Source organism: Nicotiana tabacum, chromosome 15 (assembly GCF_000715075.1).
Source record: "Nicotiana tabacum cultivar K326 chromosome 15, ASM71507v2, whole genome shotgun sequence".
Classification (NCBI taxonomy): Eukaryota; Viridiplantae; Streptophyta; class Magnoliopsida; order Solanales; family Solanaceae; genus Nicotiana; species Nicotiana tabacum.
This window is the reverse complement of record NC_134094.1, coordinates 116,593,572-116,619,560: the sequence shown is the minus strand read 5'-3', so window position 1 is coordinate 116,619,560 and position 25,989 is coordinate 116,593,572. Positions and strand designations below refer to the sequence as shown.

The 25,989-nt window shown below is 35.4% G+C and overlaps 1 protein-coding gene across 1 annotated transcript; it reads right to left on the bottom strand.

The window, feature by feature from the left end:
* Positions 1-4,226: 4,226 nt before the first annotated feature.
* LOC107798885 (uncharacterized) lies at positions 4,227-24,780 on the bottom strand. Its single transcript, XM_075231142.1, is given in 12 exon segments — positions 4,227-4,539; positions 5,244-5,327; positions 6,281-7,685; positions 7,820-8,773; positions 8,776-10,060; positions 21,364-21,516; positions 21,603-21,645; positions 22,520-22,547; positions 22,637-22,736; positions 22,813-22,995; positions 23,085-23,209; positions 24,557-24,780. Coding segments are annotated over 11 exon segments (4,359 nt in total). The 5' UTR covers positions 23,144-23,209; positions 24,557-24,780; the 3' UTR covers positions 4,227-4,474.
* Between the last annotated feature and the right edge of the window lie 1,209 nt (positions 24,781-25,989).

The window sequence follows — 25,989 nt, the reverse complement described above, 5'->3', positions numbered from 1 at the left end:
ATATCACTAGTTCAAATACTTTTAAGCTTCCAATAGTTATATACTTCTATTGCTTTGTAAAATCTTATCTAAGATCAATAATATCTCAAAAAAGATTAAATAGATGGCTATATTATCAATCGAGCAAGAATTATTAGAGAGAATCGATTATAAAAAAAAATATTAACAACTTTATATTTCAAAAAGTTAGAAGAATAGATTTCAAATAAAAACATATCTTACAACTTTCTTTTAAAAATTTAGGTCTTATATTAAACTTTGGCTTTAGGCCCCGTATGTGCTTGAGCCGCTCCTGCTAATTCGGTAATTATTAGCTTTGATTCCTTAACAACTTTTTTTCCTAGTGTAATCATTTAGGGGTCGTTTGGTAGGGCGTATAAGAATAATGCTAAATAAGATGTATTAGTAATGCAGGGGTTAGTAATGCAAGCATTAGTTATACAGAGATTATTTCTTATGTATTGTTTGGTGTGGTGTATTAAAAATTAAAATGCATTGCATAATTTTTAAGAAAATTAATTGTTCACAAAAATGCCCTCCATATTCTTTAACTTTAAGGGACTTTAAGGATAATTTTGTCTTTAACCATGCTAATGCATGCATTAATAGCATTTATATTGCTAATGCCATGGTTTTCTATGCATTAGCTATACATAAGATAATACTAAATAGGGTATATAACTAATACTTGTATTAGTTATACATAGGTTAAAAAAGTATACCAAATAAAATATTACTAATACACAAAGTTAATACATGCATTATTAACACACTCTACCAAACGAACTCTTAGTGTTGTTCATTTATTATTCTTGACGCTAGGCAAAGAATGTTCAGTTCACAGTTATTAATTGACTCATCAAAGTATGATCATTTGTGAGATCGAAAGGACCTGACAAAATAAATGTAAATTTCTGAGATCAATTTTGCCACTTGGCTGTCGAATTGTCTTTTGCGCGTTCTTTAAGAAAATATTTATTAAAAAGATAATTAGAGTAGATTATTCGTATTTAGTCTTTTATCTCAATTTAATACTACTGTTGCTTTCATCACCTTAATCTCTTTGCATATTTATTAGAATAAGGATAAATGTAGAAAAATTATTAATTCTTCTTGTTTCTAAAATAATAAGTATTTTGAAATGACTAACTTTAGTAAATAGGGCTGTTAAATGAGAACGGTGGGAGTAAGTTTGTCACTGTTTTGTCAATTAAGTGGTTATTTTGGTGCCGCCAATGGGACAATCTGGACCATAAGACCACATTTTTAATGTAACGTCTTCAATCATAACTCTTAAAACTATTTTCTATTTCTAATAAACATTTTCTTCTATTAAAAGAGAGAGAATTCCATAAATTTGGTAATTTCTTTACGAATTGGCCCACTTAATTGGTAAATTATTTCATCGACATTGAAAGGTGGTCGCACTTATTTTCCCTGTTGTTTATGCTCCTTCCCCTTACTATTTTTGCATTGTAGTTATAGGAAAAAGACTTAGGTCGATCAATTCTATTTTTCCCATTAAGAATTGACAAAAAGTGAGAAGTTTCAACTCTCTTACGAATTGTGTTTGATTTCAGAAGACATCTTGGTCTAATTTCCCTTAATCAAAATATATTTTCCAAAAAAATTAATATATATGGCGTTTTGTTTAAATTTAAACAAAAATTAAAAGCTTTTCTAAAGTAATAGTCCATTTTTATATATGTAGAAAAATAAAGTGAGCTTAATTTATAAAAAAAAAAATTAAATATTGCACTAGGATTGAAGTTCAAAAGTTCAAATTTATCAATTTATCAATTTAACCCGCCCTATAGAAAACCTTCTCTAATGACACTATTTTAGGACTATATGTATTTGTTTTAACTAAAGCATTAAAAATGAATCCCCTAACCAAAATCTAAATAGGTTTTTTTTTTATTAAAAAAAATTAGCGTAGAAAAACTAGCATTTTGGCACACTTCCTAAATCTAAATCCTAAACATTATGGAATTTGGTTTCCTATTTCCTTCTATTTTCTATTTACTAAATGTTAGAATCCTAATCCTAAAAGGTTTGGACTTCTCTGCTTTCCTAAATGTTATAATCCCGATCCATTAAGGATTTGGCACGGACAGGACGTACTTAGCATAATAGGACCTTACTACTATTATTTATAGTCCTCATTCACTTTGTTTTTACAATACAATTTAGTAATCAAAAACAGTGCGTAAATCATGGCACTGTATGTGCCTTGTACTAATTGGCAAGCTATTCATTTTTCAGGTATTGAACACACGCTCAGGGTTGTCATGTTCAGTCTATAATCAAACAGAGCAATGCACCCGTCTATATGATCAGTTGGTCTTTCCCTCCTTCGGGATTTATCAAGATTAACACGGATGGCAGTTTCATATTCAGTTCATATCCAATTTAGAATTAGCGGGATTTATTGGTATTGCACGAGACGACAAAGGAAGGTGGATACGCGAATTCTACGGCAGGCTTAGTATGAAAGCAACATCAAGCCGTACTCCAGAATTATGGGCTATATATGATAGTCTCACTCTAGCTAAAAATTACGACTTGAAGAAGGTTATCATTGAAACCGACTCAAATGGAGCCCTAATCTTGTCAAGTGTGAGAAATGATGTCGAAAATCCCTGATCATGATGTGATAGAAGAATGTAGGCGCATCATGTCTGAACTTCAAATTTGTCTAGTTCATACTTTGAGACAAGGTGACGATTGCGCCGATCACTTGTCGAAGTTGGGAAGAAAGCAAAACCAAGAATTTGTAATATTATATCATCCACCACTTTCCATGTATCAACTGCTTTTGGCATACATGACTGACGTAGCATATGCTAGGTACCCTAAACATGTAATGTAATGTGGAATAGGACAAAAATATGAAGTTGTATCATTTGTAAATATTAAGAAGAATATAAATAATATTTCAATTTGTTAATGTCTGAAGGTAGTATATTTCTTTGTAGAATTTTGTATCATTTTCAAGTACTTTTGTGATATTCCTATTTGGCTAGAAGCATGCACCTCAATTCATCGAAGATGTGGCATTCATTCTTTACTGAGTAAATTATATCGGATCGATATCACTTTTTAAGGAACTTAAATTATTTTCCTTAATTTATATTTATCGCTCAAATTATTTTTAGTAATATTTCAGTTAGTTTTAAAAGTTTGCGCTCGTTGGTTGATGCTCAAATTATGTACGAAAAAACATTAATAGGCAAAATTTAAGAAAAAACTTCACAAACCCAACAGTAGAAGGTATTTTACATATGTGGCAATTAAATAAATACATTCCCTGTCAGATAGCTTTAAATCATGGACCCATAATCACGTGACCCAAGCATTAATTTCCTTATAAAAGGAATTAAGTTACACTATAAAAAAGACTTACTTATTTATTATTCACATTTACACTATCTGTTCGTTCTCATTTACAAAAAAAAATGAAAGTATGAGACTAAAAAATCTGGAATATAATTTATAACAATATACATATAGAATCCTAGAATATAATCTCATAATTGTGATAATATACGTTGTATAAATCATGTATAAATTATAATAAACTATGTATAAATTACAATAGATAACTTATATATGATATAAACCATGTATAAATTACACCAGATAATATACTAAGTAAAAATCACATATATATTTATATTATATTTTATCATGAATTCTTCAACCATTATATACATTGATTGTGTATTAATATAAATAATAATGGATATTAAATATATACGTGGAATACATATACTATATAATATTATAATAGTATATAATCGGAAACGGTACAATCAAGATTGTCTAATGGGAGATGGTAACGGTTTCCTTAATTATTGGTTATTTACATCAAGACTGTTTAATGAAAATGGTATCCTTAATGATGGCCTGGGATTCTCATTGTAGCGGCATTTAATGCTATATCTGTAATAAAATTTGCTATCTTTGCAATAAATGAGTAGTACTATTAGTTATGAGATAGTTTTTATAAAGAGATCATCCGGGTAAAAAACTCTTTTCTTTTACTCGGTAAACATTTGCTCTAATACAGGCAATGCAAAATGGCATTGTGGCACCAGATAACGAGGTCATACGTCGCGATGTCTTATATTACAACCTGTAATACAGCTAGCTATCCTTCTATTTCCAATTTCTGATATTTACCCAAAATCAAAGGTATATAACAATGTAAGAAAAGAATGATCTGACTGACAAAATCACATTAACATTATCCCACAGGGAACTGTCCTCTCAAAATAATATACAAAACTATATTTTGAGAAAATTGCTAGAGATAGCTAAGTGGAAGTGAGGCCTCACAAAGCCCCATGATATACTAACTATACACCATACACAGATGATTGTAGTCAATCTCTTTCTGTAAATTACTGTTTAAATATTGTAAAGGAAATTCCAATCGTTTGACCATGTGGAATTTTTATCCTTGAAAGAGCTATCTTGGCTTTGAATCACTTCCCTTGCTTCTGAATGTCGATAAAGAAAAAAATGACTTTGGAGCTGTACAATCATCAGTAAATTAAATAAAAATTAGCGTGTAAAATACTTCGGATTACTGAAGCATAATAATTTTACAGACTTCAAATTTCTGCAATAAAGTAATATTGAGAAATACTAGACGTGCTATAAATATAATAATATGCAGTTTCAGTTTTGACCAATTTAACACAGGAAGTAACATAAGAATTCAGATGAAACAACCGTACTTATTGTGCAAAATTCAACTGCAATGACATACAAGCCTTAGGAGTTTCGAACTGGAAATCTAAATTGGTCAGATCCTAGTCATGAAAAGTTTAAGTGACAAAATACCAAGAAAGATGTGTGAACTCAACAGAAGTCAAAGAGTCTAGGACGTTGCGCTCATATGGGTCCTGTGGAAGGAATAAAATAGGAGAGCTTTCAAAGAGAAAGGACCATGTACATTTGAGGAATGGCCTGTCATACCTAGTTTCTTTTGGATATACTGCCTGTATACAATTTTCTCATTATTAATAAAATTATTTGCCTTATAAAATACAAATTTCTGTAATTCTATTATTATGAAGTAAAGTCCATGAGAAGCTTTTTACCATTTCAGTTGTCCCTTTTAATGTTTTTGCTCATATCCCGGGTGCACAGTTTCTTCACATGGTGGAATTTAATCGATAGAAAAAAGAAAACACAGAACACGACAGGAAAGATCAAATTTAATAAGAGGTAACCTTTAATTGAGCTCCCTGACAGATGATCTTCCCGCAATTTGAAATTAGCTGGAGGTGCTGGAATAGAAGCGCGCAAGGATTGAACTGGCGGAAGAAAAAAATGTTTGGTTAGTAACTTTTTTATCCAGAATCTTAATAATAAAGCTGGAAAAGATGACTGGATAATTCCCTCAAACAGACAACCGAAGGTAAGTGAATAAGTAAATCACCAACTGAACCATCCAAAACATCCTCATTCACATTTACATGCATAGAAGTTAAGAGTTAAGACCCAAACACTCCTGGTTTGGAGGCCTTTCCTTATACTTTATGCTCGTGAAATTGACTCAACATAAGATAGAGAAAAAGTGAAATGAACCACTTTGCAAAAAAGAAAAACTGAGAATCTCCTTTTGTTCCAAGTTTTCTATATAATGAAATCTAGTTAGCATCCTATCGTCCCTGAAATCTAGCTCTTACTTTTTTCATGTATTGATGTAGAAAGACATTATTTTGAGGGGAACAGAATGGACCTAAATAGAATTGAAAGGATATAGAGGATCATTATTTTGAATTGCAGATTTAGTATAGCTGATTGATTGATGTAGAAAAACAAATAATAGGAGCTTTAAAGCTCAATGGTAACAGAGTTAAAACACACCAGCTGAAGCTACAGATAATAAGCACATTTATTTTCCTTAAGAATCATATCTACTTCTAATAACGGGATGGATGATTCACTATTACCTTTTATCCATTACAAGCATCATTATGACTAAAAAAGATCCCTTTATTTTCATATTCAGTTACGCACTTCCTATCACACATGTCTTGGTGTAACTGTAGTACTATTTTGTTTGTTCGGATGTCAAACTTTCCTCAATAAATTCACAAAAAATCCGAGCATCCTGAGCTTATAATATATGGTAACCAGCCACTCTTGAACTGATCAAACAATTAACAATCGGAACAGTTATTCGAATTTTAGGCGACCAATGAATATTTGCCATACAGAAACAAGAAATCTTTCTTTATTGAATGAAACATCAAAATTTCACCTTGTTCACTGCAAAACTCATCCTCATACAAGCTATCATCGGGTGGATGCCCTTGCGAGAGGCCCATTCTTGACTTTCTAAGATCTTCTGAAGACCGATTATAAGGATCACATCCATCTTCTGTGTAATCGTCTCCTCGAGAGGTAGTTGCAGAAATCAAGTCAACTAAGTTATCTGTGCCACGATTTTTCTTCCCAAATTTCAATAACTGTTTAAATCCTCTGGCTGTATCCTTGCGCGATTGACTTTGACCAGAATTTGCAACAAACATAGGTTTCTGAGTCATTCCCCATTTCTTCCTAATTCTAGCTGCATCAATCTCTGTCTGACTTAGAGACTGTGAATTCCAGGACACAGGACTCCCCAAAGGCGAGTCCATAGATGCATCAACATCAGACATCTCCTGAGCATAAGAAAAAGGGCGGTGAGCATGTAAATTCCATGAGCGGTGACTTTCTCCAAGTGAATCTTGTACAATTCCACCAGAAAGAAACTCAGAAGGAACAACAGAAGGCAATACAGCTTCAAAAGCAGAGTCCACCTGAGAAGATGATCTCAAAACATCACCATTTTCTGAGCCAGAGGTCACCATCTTCTCTGAATCATGACTCAGTCTTGGCTCCCAATTATCAAAGTTTTCCTGAACTTCAGCTTTCGCGTTTTTAAATTCTTCCTCTTCTTTACCCTGGACCCTATCTGGGGCATCTTCAGGCTCAATGACCATGTCATTGTATTCATATTCATTGTCCTCAACCTTAGATATGATAGAAGCCCCTTTCTTAGTCAGACAACCTCTAGTGCTGAAGACAGGGTCTTTACCCTTTATTAAGAACGTCTTCGAGTCTAACCTTCTTAGAAAGGTATCACTGAGACTTTGGTCCATCTCGTCCTTTTCAAAACGGAGAGGTGCCAAAAAACCTTCTGAACTCAAAGGAGATGCTTCCCTAAATTCTCCCACATTGGCAGAGCTTTTCCTCGAGGATTGTGATCGCCGTGATTTGTCCTCTTTGACAAGAGAAATTCCTTCATTGGAGCTTTTGTCACGGGTATAGTTTCTAGATTGTGAACGAGTTATTTTACCAACTGAGGAAGAAGACTTGGTGGTTTCCTTTCTGATGTTAGAGAAGTCTGGGACAGACTGAGCAAGAGGATTGTCAGATTGATATCTTCGTCTACTTGAAGTACTAGTAGCAGCTTTTCCGGCAGACCTTGGAATAGTGACTATTGAGGTGCGAGGTGAGGATGAAGAAAAAGTTTTGACAGGTAAAAGTTTCTTGTTCTGAGTGCTTCTAGAACCATCTTCCCCAATAGATGTTTCATCAAAAGACCTGTCTTCATATTTTTTCTGCTTTGGAAATTCAGACATACCTTCTTCTTCATCACTTTGCTCAAAAACTAATCGTTGCTGTCAAAGGAAACTTCTTCAAGGTTGGTTACACATAACAGAAAAACAACCAATCAACTCTAAGAAGAAGAAGAAGCAGAATATTGTACATATGTGGGTGTGCTGAATTTATCGATAGAACAGAACTAAAATACCTGGTCCCTCCTCAAAATTGACCTCGAATTATATGATTGAAGTCTCTCAGCACGTCGACGGGCACCAGAAACAGCACTGTCCTTGTCAGTGGATCCTGCAAACTTGCCCTTCACCTCAGCTATACTCCTCTCAAGGCTGTCCTCCAGAGCCTTCAGTTTGGCTTCCTTCTCAGCTCTCTTAGAATTCCATTCTTCCCTAAGTTTTGCATCCCTTTTCTGCATATATTTCTCATAGAATTTTCCTCGAGAGCTATCTGAAAAACTGAGCTCAGAGGAAGTCATATTTAAAACATCTCCATAAGTCTGATTGTCAGCCTCTTTAGTCAGTGGAGTAATAGCAGATCTGTCTATATCATCGGAACTTGCGGCACGTTCATTCAACATGTAATTGACAGAGAATTGAACAAGAGCATTATCTATAACAGGCTTCCTGTTGGAAGAAGTTGCAACTGGCCGGCGTTGCATGTCACTGGCCTTGCTTTTCCTGGTAGAATTAGATTGGTCTTCAGAGGCACGTAGTTTGTGCTCAGTAAAAAGCTTCTCGAGTTCATTCGCTTTCATTTTCAACTCATCATTCAACTCCTGGTTTCCTTTTGACTGCCTTACCCTCTGAACTTGCCCTATAGGTGGTGTAAAAAATGACTTGGGTCCCTCCTGAGCCTCCATAAACAATTTACCAGACACCAGCATGTCGCTAGTTCCAGAATTGCTTTCAGCTCTGCTATCTTGTGCCTTCTTGATCTGCTGAGCAGAAGCACCTAGTTTTTTAAGCTTCATTAGTTGTTGTCTGAAATCCTTTCCCTTTGATGCAGAAGCACCAGCTAATTTCTCATATGGAGCCACCTCATCCTTTTCAACTTCCTCAGTTTCGCCAGGTGATCGCCCTCTTGATTGAAGATAAGGAGAATTATTTTCGACGCCTTTAGCAGCAAAAGATTCTGCAACTTCTAATCTAGAACTACTATCCAACTGCACAGAGTCCTCTCTGTAGTCCTTTGAGAGACCTTATCTCGTAATTGTGAAACCGAATGATTACCTGATCCAAGTACCTCCTGATGATTCTGAATCTTGGCCTGCACAGATTCAGGCTCTTGCTGAGCACCACCATTTTTCAGGCCAGGAACCTGATGAACCAATCGGACTTTACTTCCACCAAGCTCATTACCCCCTTGGGACCCCGTGAATTCTGAGTTGGAAGTCAAAGCAATTTGGTCGCTCTTACTCTCAGGGGATGTGAGGAACTGCCCTTCAGGTTCCAGTTGATTTTTCAGACTCTTTTCCTCAGCCCTTCTAATAAGTGTGATTGACTTAGTCTTCCCGCAAGCTTGATCTTTCCATCCATCACTATCAAAGATACGTGAATTAGAATTTGAGGTAAACTCAGAAGAATCATCAATATCCCCACAAGAACCAGTTAATCGTTCTGCTCCAACAAATTCTTCCTTTTCATTTGTGTATGTAACCCTCGAATTAGCGTCTGTCTGTTCATTCAATCTGCTATCACCAACCATAGACGGAACACTACATGAATTTGAGCCACCAAAACTTACTCTATCAGTCAAAACTGATGCCTTTTGGCCCTTTGACTTGGACTGAGAAACAGAGGCAGAAGATGGGGTGCATTGAGGGCTCTCAGTGTCCTTGTCCCCACTCAAATCAATGCTCATGTCACTGGCACCACTCCATCTTCTCAACACCGCCTTTTCAACGACAGGTGGGGCTGAGACATCAGATGACAACCTCCGAAGCTCTACAGGTTTTCCAACAAGTGGCTTACCGACGCTCCCAGAACTTTCCTTCTGCTTGTTCTCAAACAAGCTGATACGATCCTGCACGCTGAGCCGCCTTTTATGTCTACTAAGCTCAGCTGATTCGGCTTGCTGGGAAGAAGTGTCGTCTTCCTTTACTTTCTCAACAATGACATCCCTTTCCTTACTCTTCCCTTCTGATTCCACGCTTGATTCTCTGCTATGTTGCAAAAGGGGTGTCGGTTGCTGACATTCTGAGGGCATATATTGGTCAAGGTGCTGGGGATGTTGCTGCTGTTTGATAGAATAGGATCCTCGACTGGTAGAATGGGACAGAGTGGGTGGCTGGTTGGAAATAGCAGGGTCATCGTCAATGGACATGTCTGATCCATAAGAGCACCGAACAGCTTGATTGTCTCTTTGCACCTCTTTCCATGGGTTGATCAAGTCTGGCCGCCTCTCTGTCAAGGATATAAATTTGTTGCATGCTTCGCTGAAAAAGAAAGAGATCCATTTATATATTTGAAATTGTAAAAGAAAATAAAATGACCTGATTCCATAACCCAAAGGGGGTGAAAAAACTAAAAATGCTGACAGCATATTATCCAGTATATAATACAAAGTTGTATATATGATTGTGCTCCTTGTTTCATTAGCAATACAAGCAACTTTTGAATAAAATGGCACTTTGTTTCCTTAGTTTAAGCTTACACCACATTGATTGCAGTCTAATACAAATTACATTTAGTCAAATTGTTAATGAGCCAAGACTTTTAAAAAGTAAAATTACATTGCTATTTAAGCTACTCGTCAAAAAATATTACATATAAGTTGCTGTCCCATTTTTCAATAAATGGAAATCAAATATACTAAAATGTTTTAATGAGCTAAACTTTTTAATATAAAAATATGTTGCTATTTAAATTTAATATTCAAAAATATCTCATTTAAGCCACTGTAAACATTCTTTTTTCAGAACTAAAATGGGAATCGGCACAACAAATAAAGTCCACACAACAGTTTGAAAGAAAACTCAGAAGTCACTCAAGCATTTTGCAATACTGCATTCACAGAGTCTCTGTTTCCCAAACTGAGTGCCCCACTACGTTATGAGAGGCAATTTGACCTTACTTGTAATGAATTCAAAAGATAATTACTTATTTTCATAAAATAGATACTAGGAAACTACCTGAAATGCATGAAAAGATAGAAGTTTTTACATTTTAAAATATTAAATATATACACGAAAATTTGGTTAAGATAAAGTGGGGCGGAGGGATTATATGGTTTCAGGCTTTCAGCAAACCCATATCTTCGTTACTGCTTGCAAACGTTTATTCCTCCTTTGGAATATTGACATATTCCCTAATTGAACTAGTGCAAGAAAAGGATATTAAAATCTCATGTGAAGCTTGGGTAAAATAACTAGTTTGATTGAAATGCCTAAGGACGACATTCCGGTTTGTCAAACCAAATATTCTCTAATCTATATCTAATTCCATTTATTTTTCTCCTGTGTCACTACCCTCTGCCCTACAAAAAAACCTGTGACGACCCTGAAAATTTAGTAAGCTCTTAACCCTTGAAAGCGCTAACGAATGTTAAACACGTTATTTTTCATGCTAACGAGAGCTAATGATTTGAAGAATATTATTCCGAAATGAAAATATAAGTGGGATATGGTTTGGAAGGTGTTAGTTTACATATATGTACATAATGTAGTCTTGTCCCACATTGGAACAGGAGTAATATGTCCTTATAGAGTATAGTTATAAATAAGGACCTCTTATATTGTATTGAGTATCTAATACAAATAATATATTTTCTCCCGTGCTTTCTCACATGGTATTAGAGCAATCGTGAGAGATTTATCGCTGTGCATAAATTCCAGCGACTCCGGGAAGAGAAATCAATCAACCGGAAGTTTTTTTTTTCGGCAAACACGGGTCTGCCGCAGTAAAAAAAAAAAAGCCATTTTTCGTCAGTGTTGTGCAAAAACCAACACCACCACGAAGTAGATCGGCCTCCGGCGACCAACCCATAAAAATATCTCCGTCAGAAGACCCTCCACGCGCCGCCGGAAGAAATTTTTTCGGCGAAGTTCTGACGTCACGCGCCGGCGCGTGGGGCCCTTTCCGGTCACTTTTTGAAACAATTTCTTCGGGACAGATTGTTGGCAAGGGAATTCCGAACCTACCTATCCAGGTTACACCACATTTTCCGGCAGCTACAGTAAAATTCCGACGACTACAATATTCCCTTATTCTGTTTCAGTGTTTCCTTACTCTGTTTCAGTGGATTACATTTGATTCTTTCTCTTATTTGGTAATAATTTACAAAGATGTCTTTGGGTTTGGGATTTGATGTTTTTGGATCTAGAAACATGAATTCTGGAAGCTCTAGTGTTATGATTACCTCGGAACCTTTAATGGGAAGTTCAAACTATTTAGCTTGGGCTTCATCTGTCGAGTTGTGGTGTAAAGGTCAAGGTGTTCAAGATCATCTAATCAAACAGTCTAGCAAAGGAGATGAAAAGGCGATAGTACTTTGGGGAAAGATTGATGCTCAGTTATGTAACATCTTGTGGCGATCTATTGATTCCAAGTTGATACCCTTGTTTCGTCCATTCCAGACATGTTATTTGGTTTGGGCAAAGGCTCGTACCTTATATACTAATGACATATCTCGCTTCTATGATGTGATATCCCGGATGACAAACTTAAAGAAGCAGGAATTAGATATGTCTACTTACTTGGGTCAAGTACAGGCAGTCATGGAGGAATTTGAGAAGTTGATGTCAGTTTCTGCTAGTGTTGAAAAACAACAAGGGCAGCGACAGAAGATGTTTCTAGTTCTTACCCTCGCTGGACTTCCTAATTATTTTGATTCAGTACGCGGCCAGATTTTGGCGAGTCCGACTGTCCCCACAGTTGATGAATTATTCTCTCGATTACTTCGCCTTGCTGCAGCACCAAGTCACCCAGTGATCTCATCACAAATACTTGATTCCTCTGTTCTCGCATCCCAGACAGTGAATGTTCGGGCGTCTCAAACTATGGAGAATAGACAAGGAGGTCGTTTTGGAATATCTAGACCCAAGTGTTCTTATTGTCACAAACTTGGACACACTCGTCAAATGTGTTATTCCTTACATGGTCGTCCATCCAAAAATGCTTACATTGCTCAGACCGAGACTATAGGTAACCAGGGATTTTCTTTATCTAAAGAAGAATATAATGAGCTCCTTCGGTATCGAGCAAGTAAGCAGACATCTCCACAAGTAGCCTCGGTTGCTCAGACTGATACTTCTGTTGCTGGTAATTCTTTTGCTTGTATTTCCCAGTCTAGTACTCATGGACCATGGGTCATGGACTCAGGCGCTTCTGATCACATCTCTGGTAATATATCACTTTTGTCGAATATTGTATAGTCACAGTCTCTTCCTACTGTTACTTTAGCCAATGGATGTCAAACTAAGGCAAAAGGAGTTGGACAAGCTAATCCCTTGTCTTCTATCACCCTAGATTCCATTTTTTATGTCCCTGGCGGTCCTTTTAGTCTTGCATCTGTTAGTCGTTTGACTCGTGCCCTCCATTGTGGTATATATTTTATTGACTATTCTTTTATTATGCAGGACCGCAGTACGGGACAGACAATTGGTACAGGACGTGAATCAGAAGACCTTTACTACCTTAACTCACTCAGTCCTTCCACAACATATCTAGTTACAGATCCTCTAAACCTAATCCACAGATGTTTAGGACATCCGAGTTTATCCAAACTTCCGAAAATGGTGCCTAGTTTATCTAGTTTGTCTACATTAGATTGTGAGTCGTGTCAGCTTGAAAAACATACCCGAGCCTTCTTTCCGCATAGTGTTGAGAGTCATGCAAAGTCTGTTTTCTCCGTAGTTCATTCTTATATATGGGGTCCTAGTAGAGTCAGTTCAACCTTGGGATTTCGTTATTTTGTTAGTTTTATTGATGATTATTCAAGATGTACTTGGCTTTTCTTAATGAAAGATCGTTCTGAGTTATTTTCTATATTTCAGAGTTTCTGTGCTGAAATCAAAAACATTTGGTGTTTCTATTCGCATTTTTCGGAGTGATAATGCCTTAGAATATTTATCTTCTCAGTTTCAGCAGTTTATGATTTCTCAAGGAATTATTCATCAGGCATTTTGTCCTTATAATCTTCAGCAAATTGGGGTTGCAGAGAGAAAGAATATGCACCTTATTGAGACTGCTCGCACACTTCTAATTGAATCTCGGGTTCCGGTGCGTTTTTGGGGCGATGCAGTTCTCACAGCTTGTTATTTGATTAATCGGATGCCTTCATCTCCCATCAAGGATCAGATCCCGCATTCAGTATTGTTTCTCCAGTCACCCTTATACTTTCTTTTACCTCGTGTTTTTGGGAGCACGTGTTTTGTTCATAACTTAGCCCTGGGAAAGATAAGTTAGCTACTCGTGCTCTCAAGTGTGTCTTCCTTGGTTATTCTCGTATTCAGAAGGGATATCGTTGTTATTCCCCTGATCTTCGTAGGTACCTTATGTCAATTGACGTCACATTTTTTGAGTCTACACCTTTCTTTACCTCTGCTGACCACCATGATATATCTGAGGTCTTACCTATACCGACCTTTGAGGAGTTTACTATAGCTCCTCCTCCACCTTCGACCACAGAAGTTTCACCCATACCAACCGTTGAGGAGTTTAGTGTTGTTCCTCCTAGATCCCCAGCCGCAGTAACACCACTCTTGACTTATCATCGTCGTCTGCACTCTGCATCAGGCCCAACTGGTTCTCGTCCTGCACCTGACCATGCTCCTATTGCAGACTTGTCTCTTCCTAGTACACCGATTGCACTTCGGAAAGGTATACGGACCACACTTAATCCTAATCCCCATTATGTCGGTTTAAGTTATCATCGTCTGTCCTCTACCCATTATACTTTTATGTCTTCTTTGTCCTCGGTTTCCATCCCCAAGTCTACAGGCGAAGCGTTGTCTTATTCAGGATGGCGACAGGCTATGAGTGACGAGATGTCTGCTTTACCCATATGATTTGTATGCACCGGCTTGAGGGAGAGTGTTAGTTTACAGATATGTATATAATGTAGTCTTGTCCCACATTGGAATAGAAGTAATATGTCCTTGTAGAGTATAGCTATAAATAAGGGCCTCTTGTATTGTATTGAGTATCTAATATCAATAATACTCAATTAGAAGTGTGCAAGCAGTCTCAATAAGGTGCATATTCTTTCTCTCTGCAACCCCATTTTGCTGAAGGTTATAAGGACAAGATGCCTGATGAATAATTCCTTGAGAAATCATAAACTGCTGAAACTGAGAAGATAAATATTCTAAGGCATTATCACTGCGAAAAATGCGAATAGAAACACCAAATGTTTTTGATTTCAGCACAGCAACTCTGGAATATAGAAAATAACTCAGAACGATCTTTCATTAAGAAAAGCCAAGTACATCTTGAATAACCATCAATAAAACTAACAAAATAACGAAATCCCAAGGTTGAACTGACTCTACTAGGACCCCATATATAAGAATGAACTAAGGAGAAAACAGACTATGCATGACTCTCAACACTACGCGGAAAGGAGGCTCGGGTATGTTTCTCAAGCTGACACGACTCACAATCTAATATAGACAAACTAGATGAACTAGGCATCATTTTCTGAAGTTTGGATAAACTCGGATGTCCTAAACGTCTGTGGATTAGGTCTGGAGGATCTGTAACTAGACATGTTGTGGAAGGATTGAGTGAGTTAAGGTAGTAAAGGCCTTCTGATTCACGTCCTGTACCAATTGTCTGTCCCGTACTGCGGTCCTGCATAATAAAAGAATAGTCAATAAAATATATACCACAATGGAGGGCACAAGTCAAACGACTAATAGATGCAAGACTAAAAGGACAGCCAGAGACATAAAGAACGGAATCTAGGGTGATAGAAAACAAGGGATTAGCTTGTCCAACTCCTTTTGCCTTAGTTTGACATCCATTGGCTAAAGTAAATAGTAGGAAGAGACTGTGACTATACAATATTTGATAAAAGTGATATATTACCAGAGATGTGATCAGAAGCGCCTGAGTCCATGACCCATGGTCCATGAGTACTAGACTGGGAAACACAAGCAAAAGAATTACCAGCAACAGAAGTATCAGTCTGAGCAACCGAGGCTACTTATAGAGATGTCTGCTTACTTGCTCGATACTGAAGGAGCTCATTATATTCTTCTTTAGATAAAGAAAATCCCTGGTTACCTATAGTCTCGGTCTGAGGAATGTAAGCATTTTTGGGTGGACGACCACGTAAGGAATAGCACATTTGACGAGTGTGTCCAAGTTTGTGACAATAAGAACACTTAGGTCTAGATCTTCCAAAACGACCTCCTCCTCGTCTATTCTCCATAGTTTGAGACGCCCGAACATCCACTGTCTGGGATGCGAGAACAGAGGAATCAAGTATTTCTGATGAGATCACTGGGTGACTTGGTGCTGCATCAAGGCGGAGTAATCGAGAGAATAATTCATCAACTGTGGGGACAGTCGGACTAGCCAAAATCTGGTCGCGTACTGAATCAAGATCATTAGGAAGTCCAGCGAGGGTAAGAACTAGAAACATCTTCTGTCGCTGCTCTTGTTGTTTTTCAACACTAGCAGAAACTGGCATCAACTTCTCAAATTCCTCCATGATTGCCTGTACTTGACCCAAGTAAGTAGACATCTAATTCCTGCTTCTTTAAGTTTGTCATCCGCGATATCACATCATAGAAGCGAGATATGTCATTAGTGTATAAGGTACGAGCCTTTGCCCAAACCAAATAACATGTCCGGAATGGACGAAACAAGGGCATCAACTTGAAATCAATAGATCGCCACAAGATGCTACATAACTGAGCATCAATCTTTGCCCAAAGTGCTATCGCTTTTTCATCTCCTTCGCTAGACTGTTTGATTAGATGATCTTGAACACCTTGACCTTTACACCATAACTCGACAGATGAAGCCCAAGCTAAGTAGTTTGAACTTTTCATTAAAGGTTCCGAGGTAATCATAACACTAGAGCTTCCAGAACTCATGTTTCTAGACCCAAAAACATCAAATCCCAAACCCAAAGACACCGCTGCAAATTATTACCAAATAAGAGAGAATCAACTGTAATCCACTAAAACAGAGTAAGGAAACACTGAAATAGAATAAGGGAATATTGTAGTCGTCGTAATCTTACTGTAGCTGCCGGAAAAAACTCAAAGTGGTTGGAATGAAACGAAAACAGTAAGGGTAGGATCGGAATTACTAGGCGATCTGACTGTTCAACTGGAACTTTTTCAAAATCTGGTCGGAACAGGGCTCACGCGCCAGGTCGTGGGTCAGATCTCGCTGGAAAATTTCCTCCTTTTTCTGCGCGTGGACGTGTGTTTTCCGGTGGGGTTGACTGGGGTTTGGTCGCCGGAGCCTGAGGAGTCTTGTGGTGGTGTTGGTTTTTGCACAGCACCAACAGAAAGTGATTTGCTTACGGACAGCCTTCTAAGTCGTCGGAAAATTGCACGGCGAAGAGGTCTTTCTTCCCGGAATCGCTGGAATTTATGCACAGCGATATATCTCTCACGATTGCTCTGATACCATGTGAGAAAGCACGGGAGAAAATATATTATTGATATTAGATACTCAATACAATACAAGAGGTCCTTATTTATAGCTATACTCTATAATGATATATTACTCATATTTTTATTTTCTTCTTTTATGATAAGGAAATTTCTACTCGTGTCATTCTTTCTTCGTCTTTCTTTCGAAAAATCCAGCAAAATCACCCAAATCGCATGACTGAAAGGAAAGAGTGCTACACGAGTGCAAGGTGATATCCCTGGACCAGAGAGATAAACTCTTCCTGGTTAAATCAGAAAAATTATTTTCTTTCCCATCCACCTAAGCTTTAGTGATAGTTACCTGGTATCTGTATTGGAGGGACAGTGTGTGAGCACCTAATTTTTGAATATATTTGAATTTTTATTACCTTCTACTATGTAAATATTTTCAGAAACTTAATATATATTTTTTTAGCTTAGTTACATTTTTTTAGGGTAAAAATTAATAATAATTTAAAAGGTCAATTATTACTATTAGTATTATTTTTGTTTTTGTTTTTATTTTTATTTTTAAAAAAAATGAATTAAAAAAACGGAAAAAAAAATTAATTAATTATTTTTTTTAAAAAAAATTTCGGATGTGAATTAAAAAATAGTAAAAGTAGAAATATAAAATTAAAAAGTAAAAGTAAAAGTAGGTGAAAATAGTTTAATAAAAAAAGTAAAAGAAAGTAAAAAATTAAAAAAATAAAAGTAAAAGAATGTGAAAATTTTATAAATGAAAAGTAAAAGAAAGTTGCAATTAAAAAGTAAAAGTAAGGGTAACTGAAAATATTTTTTTTTAAAAATAAAATTAAGTGGAAATTAAAAAAAAGAACAGTAAAATAAGTGGGAAATAAAAAAAAGAAAAGTATAAAAATGGGAATTTAAATATAATAAAAGTAAAAAAAAAGTAAGAAATTAAAAAATAAAAGTAAAGGAAAGTGGGGAATTATTTTTTTTTTAAAATAAGAAAAATGGGAAGTGGAAATTCTTTTTAATTAAAAAATAATAAATAAAAAAAAAAACTGAAAATTCCAAAAAAAATTCTATAAATAGAAGAGAAATGTGAGGAAAAGAGAGAGAGAGAAGAAAAAAAAATAGAGAGGAAGGAATTGAGAGAAATTTATTTTCTTCTTTTATGATAAGGAAATTTCTACTCGTGTCATTCTTTCTTCGTCTTTCTTTCGAAAAATCCAGCAAAATCACCCAAATCGCATGACTGAAAGGAAAGAGTGCTACACGAGTGCAAGGTGATATCCCTGGACCAGAGAGATAAACTCTTCCTGGTTAAATCAGAAAAATTATTTTCTTTCCCATCCACCTAAGCTTTAGTGATAGTTACCTGGTATCTGTATTGGAGGGACAGTGTGTGAGCACCTAATTTTTGAATATATTTGAATTTTTATTACCTTCTACTATGTAAATATTTTCAGAAACTTAATATATATTTTTTTAGCTTAGTTACATTTTTTTAGGGTAAAAATTAATAATAATTTAAAAGGTCAATTATTACTATTAGTATTATTTTTGTTTTTGTTTTTATTTTTATTTTTAAAAAAAATGAATTAAAAAAATGGAAAAAAAAATTAATTAATTATTTTTTTTTTTAAAATTTCGGATGTGAATTAAAAAATAGTAAAAGTAGAAATATAAAATTAAAAAGTAAAAGTAAAAGTAGGTGAAAATAGTTTAATAAAAAAAGTAAAAGAAAGTGAAAAATTAAAAAAATAAAAGTAAAAGAATGTGAAAATTTTATAAATGAAAAGTAAAAGAAAGTTGCAATTAAAAAGTAAAAGTAAGGGTAACTGAAAATATTTTTTTTTAAAAATAAAATTAAGTGGAAATTAAAAAAAAGAACAGTAAAATAAGTGGGAAATAAAAAAAAGAAAAGTATAAAAATGGGAATTTAAATATAATAAAAGTAAAAAAAAAGTAAGAAATTAAAAAATAAAAGTAAAGGAAAGTGGGGAATTATTTTTTTTTTAAAATAAGAAAAATGGGAAGTGGAAATTCTTTTTAATTAAAAAATAATAAATAAAAAAAACTGAAAATTCCAAAAAAAATTCTATAAATAGAAGAGAAATGTGAGGAAAAGAGAGAGAGAAGAAAAAAAAATAGAGAGGAAGGAATTGAGAGAAATTTATTTTCTTCTTTTACGATAAGGAAATTTCTACTCGTGTCATTCTTTCTTCGTCTTTCTTTCGAAAAATCCAGCAAAATCACCCTCCCCCCCCCCCCCCCAAAAAAATAGCTTTAAACCCAACAAAAACAAGCTACTAAATCACCGGTTTTGTAAGGTCGATCGGGGTTGCAAGTCACGATTTTTTGTTCGAGGTTTCGTGGTCGGTGAAAGCTCCAGTCAACACTCGTCGAATTGTTTAGCGCTCTTGTAATTTCAACTCTGTTAATTTATATCAAAGGTCTGTTATTTCCCTTTCTTCACTGATTATAATTGTCCATTTACCTTCTTGTCTATTGGTGTGATTATTGGGTAGCATGAAGTAGTAGTTCACTCTATTGATATTTGGATCATTTGAATCTGATTGTTTCCTTGTTCATATGTTTATTGGACCATGATGTTAATTTTAGAGTTGCAAAGTTTTGTTTTGAGTTGATTTAACCGGATAAAGGGTCTATTGAATCACTGTAATTTGGCTTGTTTACTAATTTTGTTCATGAGATTGTGGTGTCATTAGTTTTGTTTAAGAAATGTACAGAATATGGGATATTGGGTTGGATAATTTGCTTGCGCCACGATTTATTTCTAAGAAAATTGGTTTTTGGGTTGCTGGAGAAGAAAAGATTTTGGGCCAAAAGATTTAGTCTCATCAGGCCCAAAGTAATAAATAACATAGATGGCTCATCTTTCTCTAAACTAGCCCATTTTTCTATAAATAATAAATCCAATTCTTCCACAAATAATTACATACCTCATAACCTTACAATAATCTCAAAATTAGTAATTGAATAATATTCGAACATCGTAGCTTGCTTTAGGCGCGATTAATAATAAATCATCGTGACTATGGGTACGGTTCCCGTGGCATGGTCATGATACGTAATCCTCAATTTGAGTGTGCGTTTCACGTGACTCGATCATAACTTCAAACAATAATAAATAAAATTAAATACGTTGTAGATTGCGGGTGCGTTTCACGTGACGCGATTTGCGATGTGTATAAACAATGAGTGTACGACAACGTAACTCGTCTCATATTAATTCCATAAAATTTTAAAATGCAGTAATGTAATAAAAGAGGTAAAAGGAATAAAAATGTACATATAGGTTTAAAACATGTATTAAATCAGATAACTAGGCCAATTATTAATAGTTGAGCGATCGTGCTAAAACCACGGAACTCGGGAGTGCCTCACACCTTCTCTCGGGTTAACAGAATTCCTTACCCGGTCTTCTGTGTTCGCAGACCATAAATAAGAGTCAATTTTCCTCGATTTGGGATTCTAAAATAAATCGGTGACTTGGGACACCATAAATTATTTCAAATGGCGACTCTGAATAAATAAATAATCCTATTTCGAATAATGTCACTTAAATTGGAAAAACTCCCTATCCCCTATCCCCTATCCCTGGGAAAAAGGAGGTGTGACAGGGTGCAGGTACCCGGTAGAATAATCAAGGTGCTCACAAGTTGCAACCACATTATACCAAAAAAAATCAGACGAACTGATTATGGATAATAAACATGATCCAAGCCCTTTGAAACCAGGCACTACAACTTAAGGCACGTTGGGTAATACGAGTTCCAAATTGCTATTACTTTGATATATTTCAGGTCATCTTTAGACAATTTTGGCTTTTATGAGTTAGGAATCACTTAGACCAGTTCAAGGATTTATTTATCATTCTCCAATGACAAACCAAAACCAGCATTTGCCCTCATAGTTCCAATTCTCTCTCTGAGTAACCAGCTAATTTAAGCACAACGGCACAGCAAGAGAATGAGGGCACTTATTGTGCAGACAGACAGTTGGAACTGGATGCTACACAAGCTTAAACTACAACAATTTGGATATTGGGATATATTGAACCCAAGACTAACTTCTGCAAGAGGATAGACATGGGGGGAGAAGGAAGGTTTGGAAAGAGCTAATGAACAAAGAAAAGCTCAAGAGATCCTTACTTCAAGCGATGGGCACCAAACTGGTCTGCAAACATTTGAAGCTCTGATACTGTGTCTAGATTGAACCCAGCAGCTGCTGCACGAGAAGAAGCTGAAGTTAAGTCCTGTCGAACTGCAGTAAGCCTCACATCAATAGCTCTCAGTAACTCCTTCCTGTGTAAACAGGCAGTAGTGAACATGAAATGAAGCAACGAACGCTACAAGCAAACCATGCATGAAGAAGCAAAAAGAGGCCATACTTTGTTGCATCAACTGCTACCATAACTCCAGATCCACCACTTCCTGGAAGAATTATAAAGTCGATAGTAATGTCAGAGAAAACCAACAGAGTGCCACAGAACTAGTGGGTTAAATACAGTAATTTAGAATGAAATTCAGTCTTGAATCTCAGATCTAATAGCCAAAATTAATAGCACGTGAATAATGGAACAACAAACTTGGTAAAGCATTTATCACACTCGAGTTTACAAAGACAGCTTATTAAGTAGTAATAACTAAAGAAACCAGGAAAACTTATCGAAATTAATGTTTATCAAATGTGTAAAGGCGTACATCGTCACCCAAAAAAGAGCCCAAAACTTCATGGTAATCTAGTATCTCCACAGAGGAACGTTCTTTAACCCATACATTATCCACAGTATAGTTCTCCAGGGATCCAACTATAAATAACCATATATGACATGACCATCAATCCTACACTTTATCTTATCCTCCAAAGTTAGACCATAATAAGAAGGAAAAGGAGAAGTATGAGATAATGCCAAGATTGCATACACTTACTAGTAAAAATTGTAGTCCAAATGACAAAACATAAGAGTGTTAAAAACAATGGAACAACAACAATCAATCAATCAAAAGAGAGAATGGGCAGAATGAAGGAGACAAAATTAGGGAAATGACAGCCTAATGAGAAGTCGACTCCTTTACATTGAAGAGTTATTGAAATAGAGAGTGAGATCAGCCCGAACAAAATAGAAGTCAATGTATAAGATTATATTGCCAATACCAAATAGTTTTGGATTGAGAAAAAGAAGCTTCTATATGTAGAAGAGTTACTTTGTGGTGTGAAATGTGGACTATCGCGTTATGCTAATGTTGCAGAAGCAAGGTACTGAACAAATGGTGAACATAAAGATAGTTCTTTTAGCATTCTTACCTGTGCTACTAAACTGATATCCTTCTCCCTGAAATAACGAAAAGAGAAGTTTATAATTTACTAATTATTTTAGTCACTTAATTGTATATGACAGTTTACAATGACAGAGTTCATTACCGGGGAATATATTCTTCTGGCAGCTTCAAGCTGAGACATTTCGACATCTAAGATATTGACAAGCTCCAAAACTTCTGGTGTGCTAACAAACCTCACAAACCTGGATTACATGTGACATCGATCACATCATTCGTCACTTTCCCAGTGTTTCCTGAAGAAGTTGAACAGGTAATTACCTTCCTAGAGTTCCCTTTGTGAACCATGTTTCAGAATTTTTGCGCCCTTTAACTTCAAGCTTGATAGACTGAACTGCCAATGCAGCTTGTTCTTCCGCAACTTTTAAATGGGTCACAAACGGCTTTAATAATCCTGATGCCAGTTTCTCCGTGTTTCCATCACTGGAAACAAACAATTCACATCTGTCCAATCAATTTAGAATAAATAAGAGAAATTAGGAAAATTCGTAAAATTTCGCCAGAAATGTAGAAAATGCATAGCTATAACTCACCGAGAGCGTTCTGGTGATAGCTGGAACACCGCATAATCAAGCAGCGTACTGGATTCCATCTTCCCTCCTTGACCAAAACAGTACAATCTTCAGATTGGCTTCTTTCATATATACCCTCGCCCCCTCTTAAGTTTCATGAAAAATCAACAAAAGGCGTGAGCAACATATAGAATCCCAAATATTTACAGAAGCAACTTTTAGAGTTCAAATAAACTTGAGAGCCAGAATGAGTATTGGATAATTTCATTAGCAAACAAAAAAGAAAGAACATATTATAACAACAACAACAACAAAAACAAACCCAGTGTAATCCCGCTAGTGGGGTCTGGGGAGGTTAGAGTGTATTCTTTTACAAGATGATAGATCTTCAAGCAAAATGAGCATGAAGAGTATAACTTTATTAAAGCAAGATTTGATATGGCACTTCTATAATATGAAATTCCTTCAGATCACGGTTATACATCAATAGCTCAACTATGCTTAAATCCCAAACTAGTGGGAGTTGGCTAGATATATGGATCCTCAATATCAATTTTCAAGCGCCAAATCCGGTTATAGGCAAAACAAATTTCAAATGAAAAATCCAATGTGAAATTTGGGACACATAAAACAAGTAAGAATGCAAAATAAGCTTGCAAAACTCAGAGTGAATTCCTCGAAAGTCTCGGATAAGAAAAGTTCACACAACTTTATTCATTGAGCAACAAAAAGCAATCAATGAGAATGAAATTAAATTAGCAAACTGATGAGCTTACTTGAACAAATGATGAAAAGTAAATACCCTAGTAATTAGGGGGACTAACAATTTTCAGAAATATGAAAGTGAGAATATTTTACACTATCAGGTCCTGAAAAGTATATCTAAGGTAAGCCTCCTTAAAATGTAGGATTTGTAATCTTGAAAATACATCAGGTAACCTGCTACAACAGGCAAAGGTGATCTGATGGTGTAAAAATTCCTTAAACTGGCTGTGTATATAAATCCAACTGTTTGAAATAAGAACTCAGCTTAATAATGTGAAGGCAGAGATCTTCAATTACAGTTTCAAGGTCATCCCAATTCACGTCATACCCGAACCAGCATTTTGTTCTTGCTTTTTTCGCTCTCTATTAGCTAGCATGAAAATAGCTTCCTCCTATTAGAGCCTTTGATTTTCTATCTGCTTAGATATAAAAACCCTAAATATTTAAAATAACCAAATCCAATGTGTAACACATTATAAGATAAATAGAGTAGTAAAATGCAAAATAAATTTCCAAAGTATCTGGAATTAAGTCCTCACAACTCTTAGATAAGCAAAATTCAAACAACTCATCTATTAAGCACCCAAAAATAAATGCAAGCAACGAGATTGACATCAAGTTACCAAAACAATGAACTTAAGCAACTGAAAGAACCCTAGCAATTAGGGTAAATAACAATTAATCGAAAAAAGAAACTACCAAAAAAGGTAGTGGAAATTAGAAAGTACCCTGCCAATGTGAAGGTAAAAATCTTCAATTTCTTAAATTTTAGTTTAATTCTGAACCAGCATTTTCGTTTTTTCTTTTGAAAAAAATAGCTCGTGTGTGACTTTATTATGGTGAAAATGGAGATACAGTAGAGAGAGAGAGAGAGAGAGAGAGAGAGAGAGAGAGGTGTTGAGTGGAGGGGAAGGGGTAGAGTGCTGTGCGTTGGACAAAATCGTAATTTTAATGAGTGTTCTGGTTTTCTAATCTTAAACTTGAGAAAAAGTCCCTGCGGCTTATGTTTTCAAATGCACCAATAATGGTTTGACATTTGTTCCGAATTTTTTCTATTTAAGGAATCTAACGCCAACGAATTTCAAATTGTTCCTTTTTGAAATCTTTATTTTTAATCTTGCTCGTGGTCATGGACGTGTGACGTGTCATGTGTGTAAGCTCCCCATCAATATTTTTTAAATAATTGTTTTGGAACTTTAGAATATACTAACAATAAATTATTAACCGTTAGTTTCCAAGATATTTCTTCCTTTTCAAAAAATATACTGCATTTTTCCTTATGTGGAGATAAAAATCTATATATTTATCTACCTATCTATCTATATATATCTATATTATTATAAAAGTACAAATAATTTATACTAAATATTGAACGAAAAAATCCCTAAAATATTAGTTGACTTTTATAACCTTAAATATTTATATAATTTAAGGATGAAAATTGTAAATCACCTAAAATTAAAATTCTTTTTTGATTTAAATTACATATACATCGAACCTACAAAGTTGATTTTGGGTCAAATCGTTAACCACTTCTTGTTGGATAATTTGGGATTTTATCGCTAGCCTACTTCTTGGACAACATATGCTTCATATAGTAGCCTTCTTCTTTTTGGACAACAATATACTTCGTTCAGCTATTCTTCTCCGGTTTGTATGAGATTTAAATTTATTCCATGAATTCATGTAGAAAAAAAAAATCCAGTCACAAATATTTCATACTAAATATTGAATGACGAAAATATCTCTGAAATATTAATAAATTTTTATGTCCTCCTAAAGATAATTATTTCTTAAAAAAATAGAATATCATATAAAATTAGTAAACATAGAATGTTGAACAAAAATGTAACATTAAGTGAAGTTTGAAACCAACTAATAGTATAAATTTTTAAAGCCATAACATAATTGTGAAATGCCAATGCCACACAAATTCACGTTACGTAATCTCGAGTTCGTTTCTCCCTCGTGACGGACACTTTGGTGCGCTTCAACATCGTCCCCTGAGGGACATCGACCCTTGTCGCGCCCCGTTTTCTCGCGAAAGTCGGGCTTCGACATCGTGACAACTCCTCTTAACAGGAAGGGTGTTAAAAGAGAGAGTTGCCACCTAATGGATTAAGGTGCGTTAGGGCATCTATTTTGCAAATAACTCTGGATT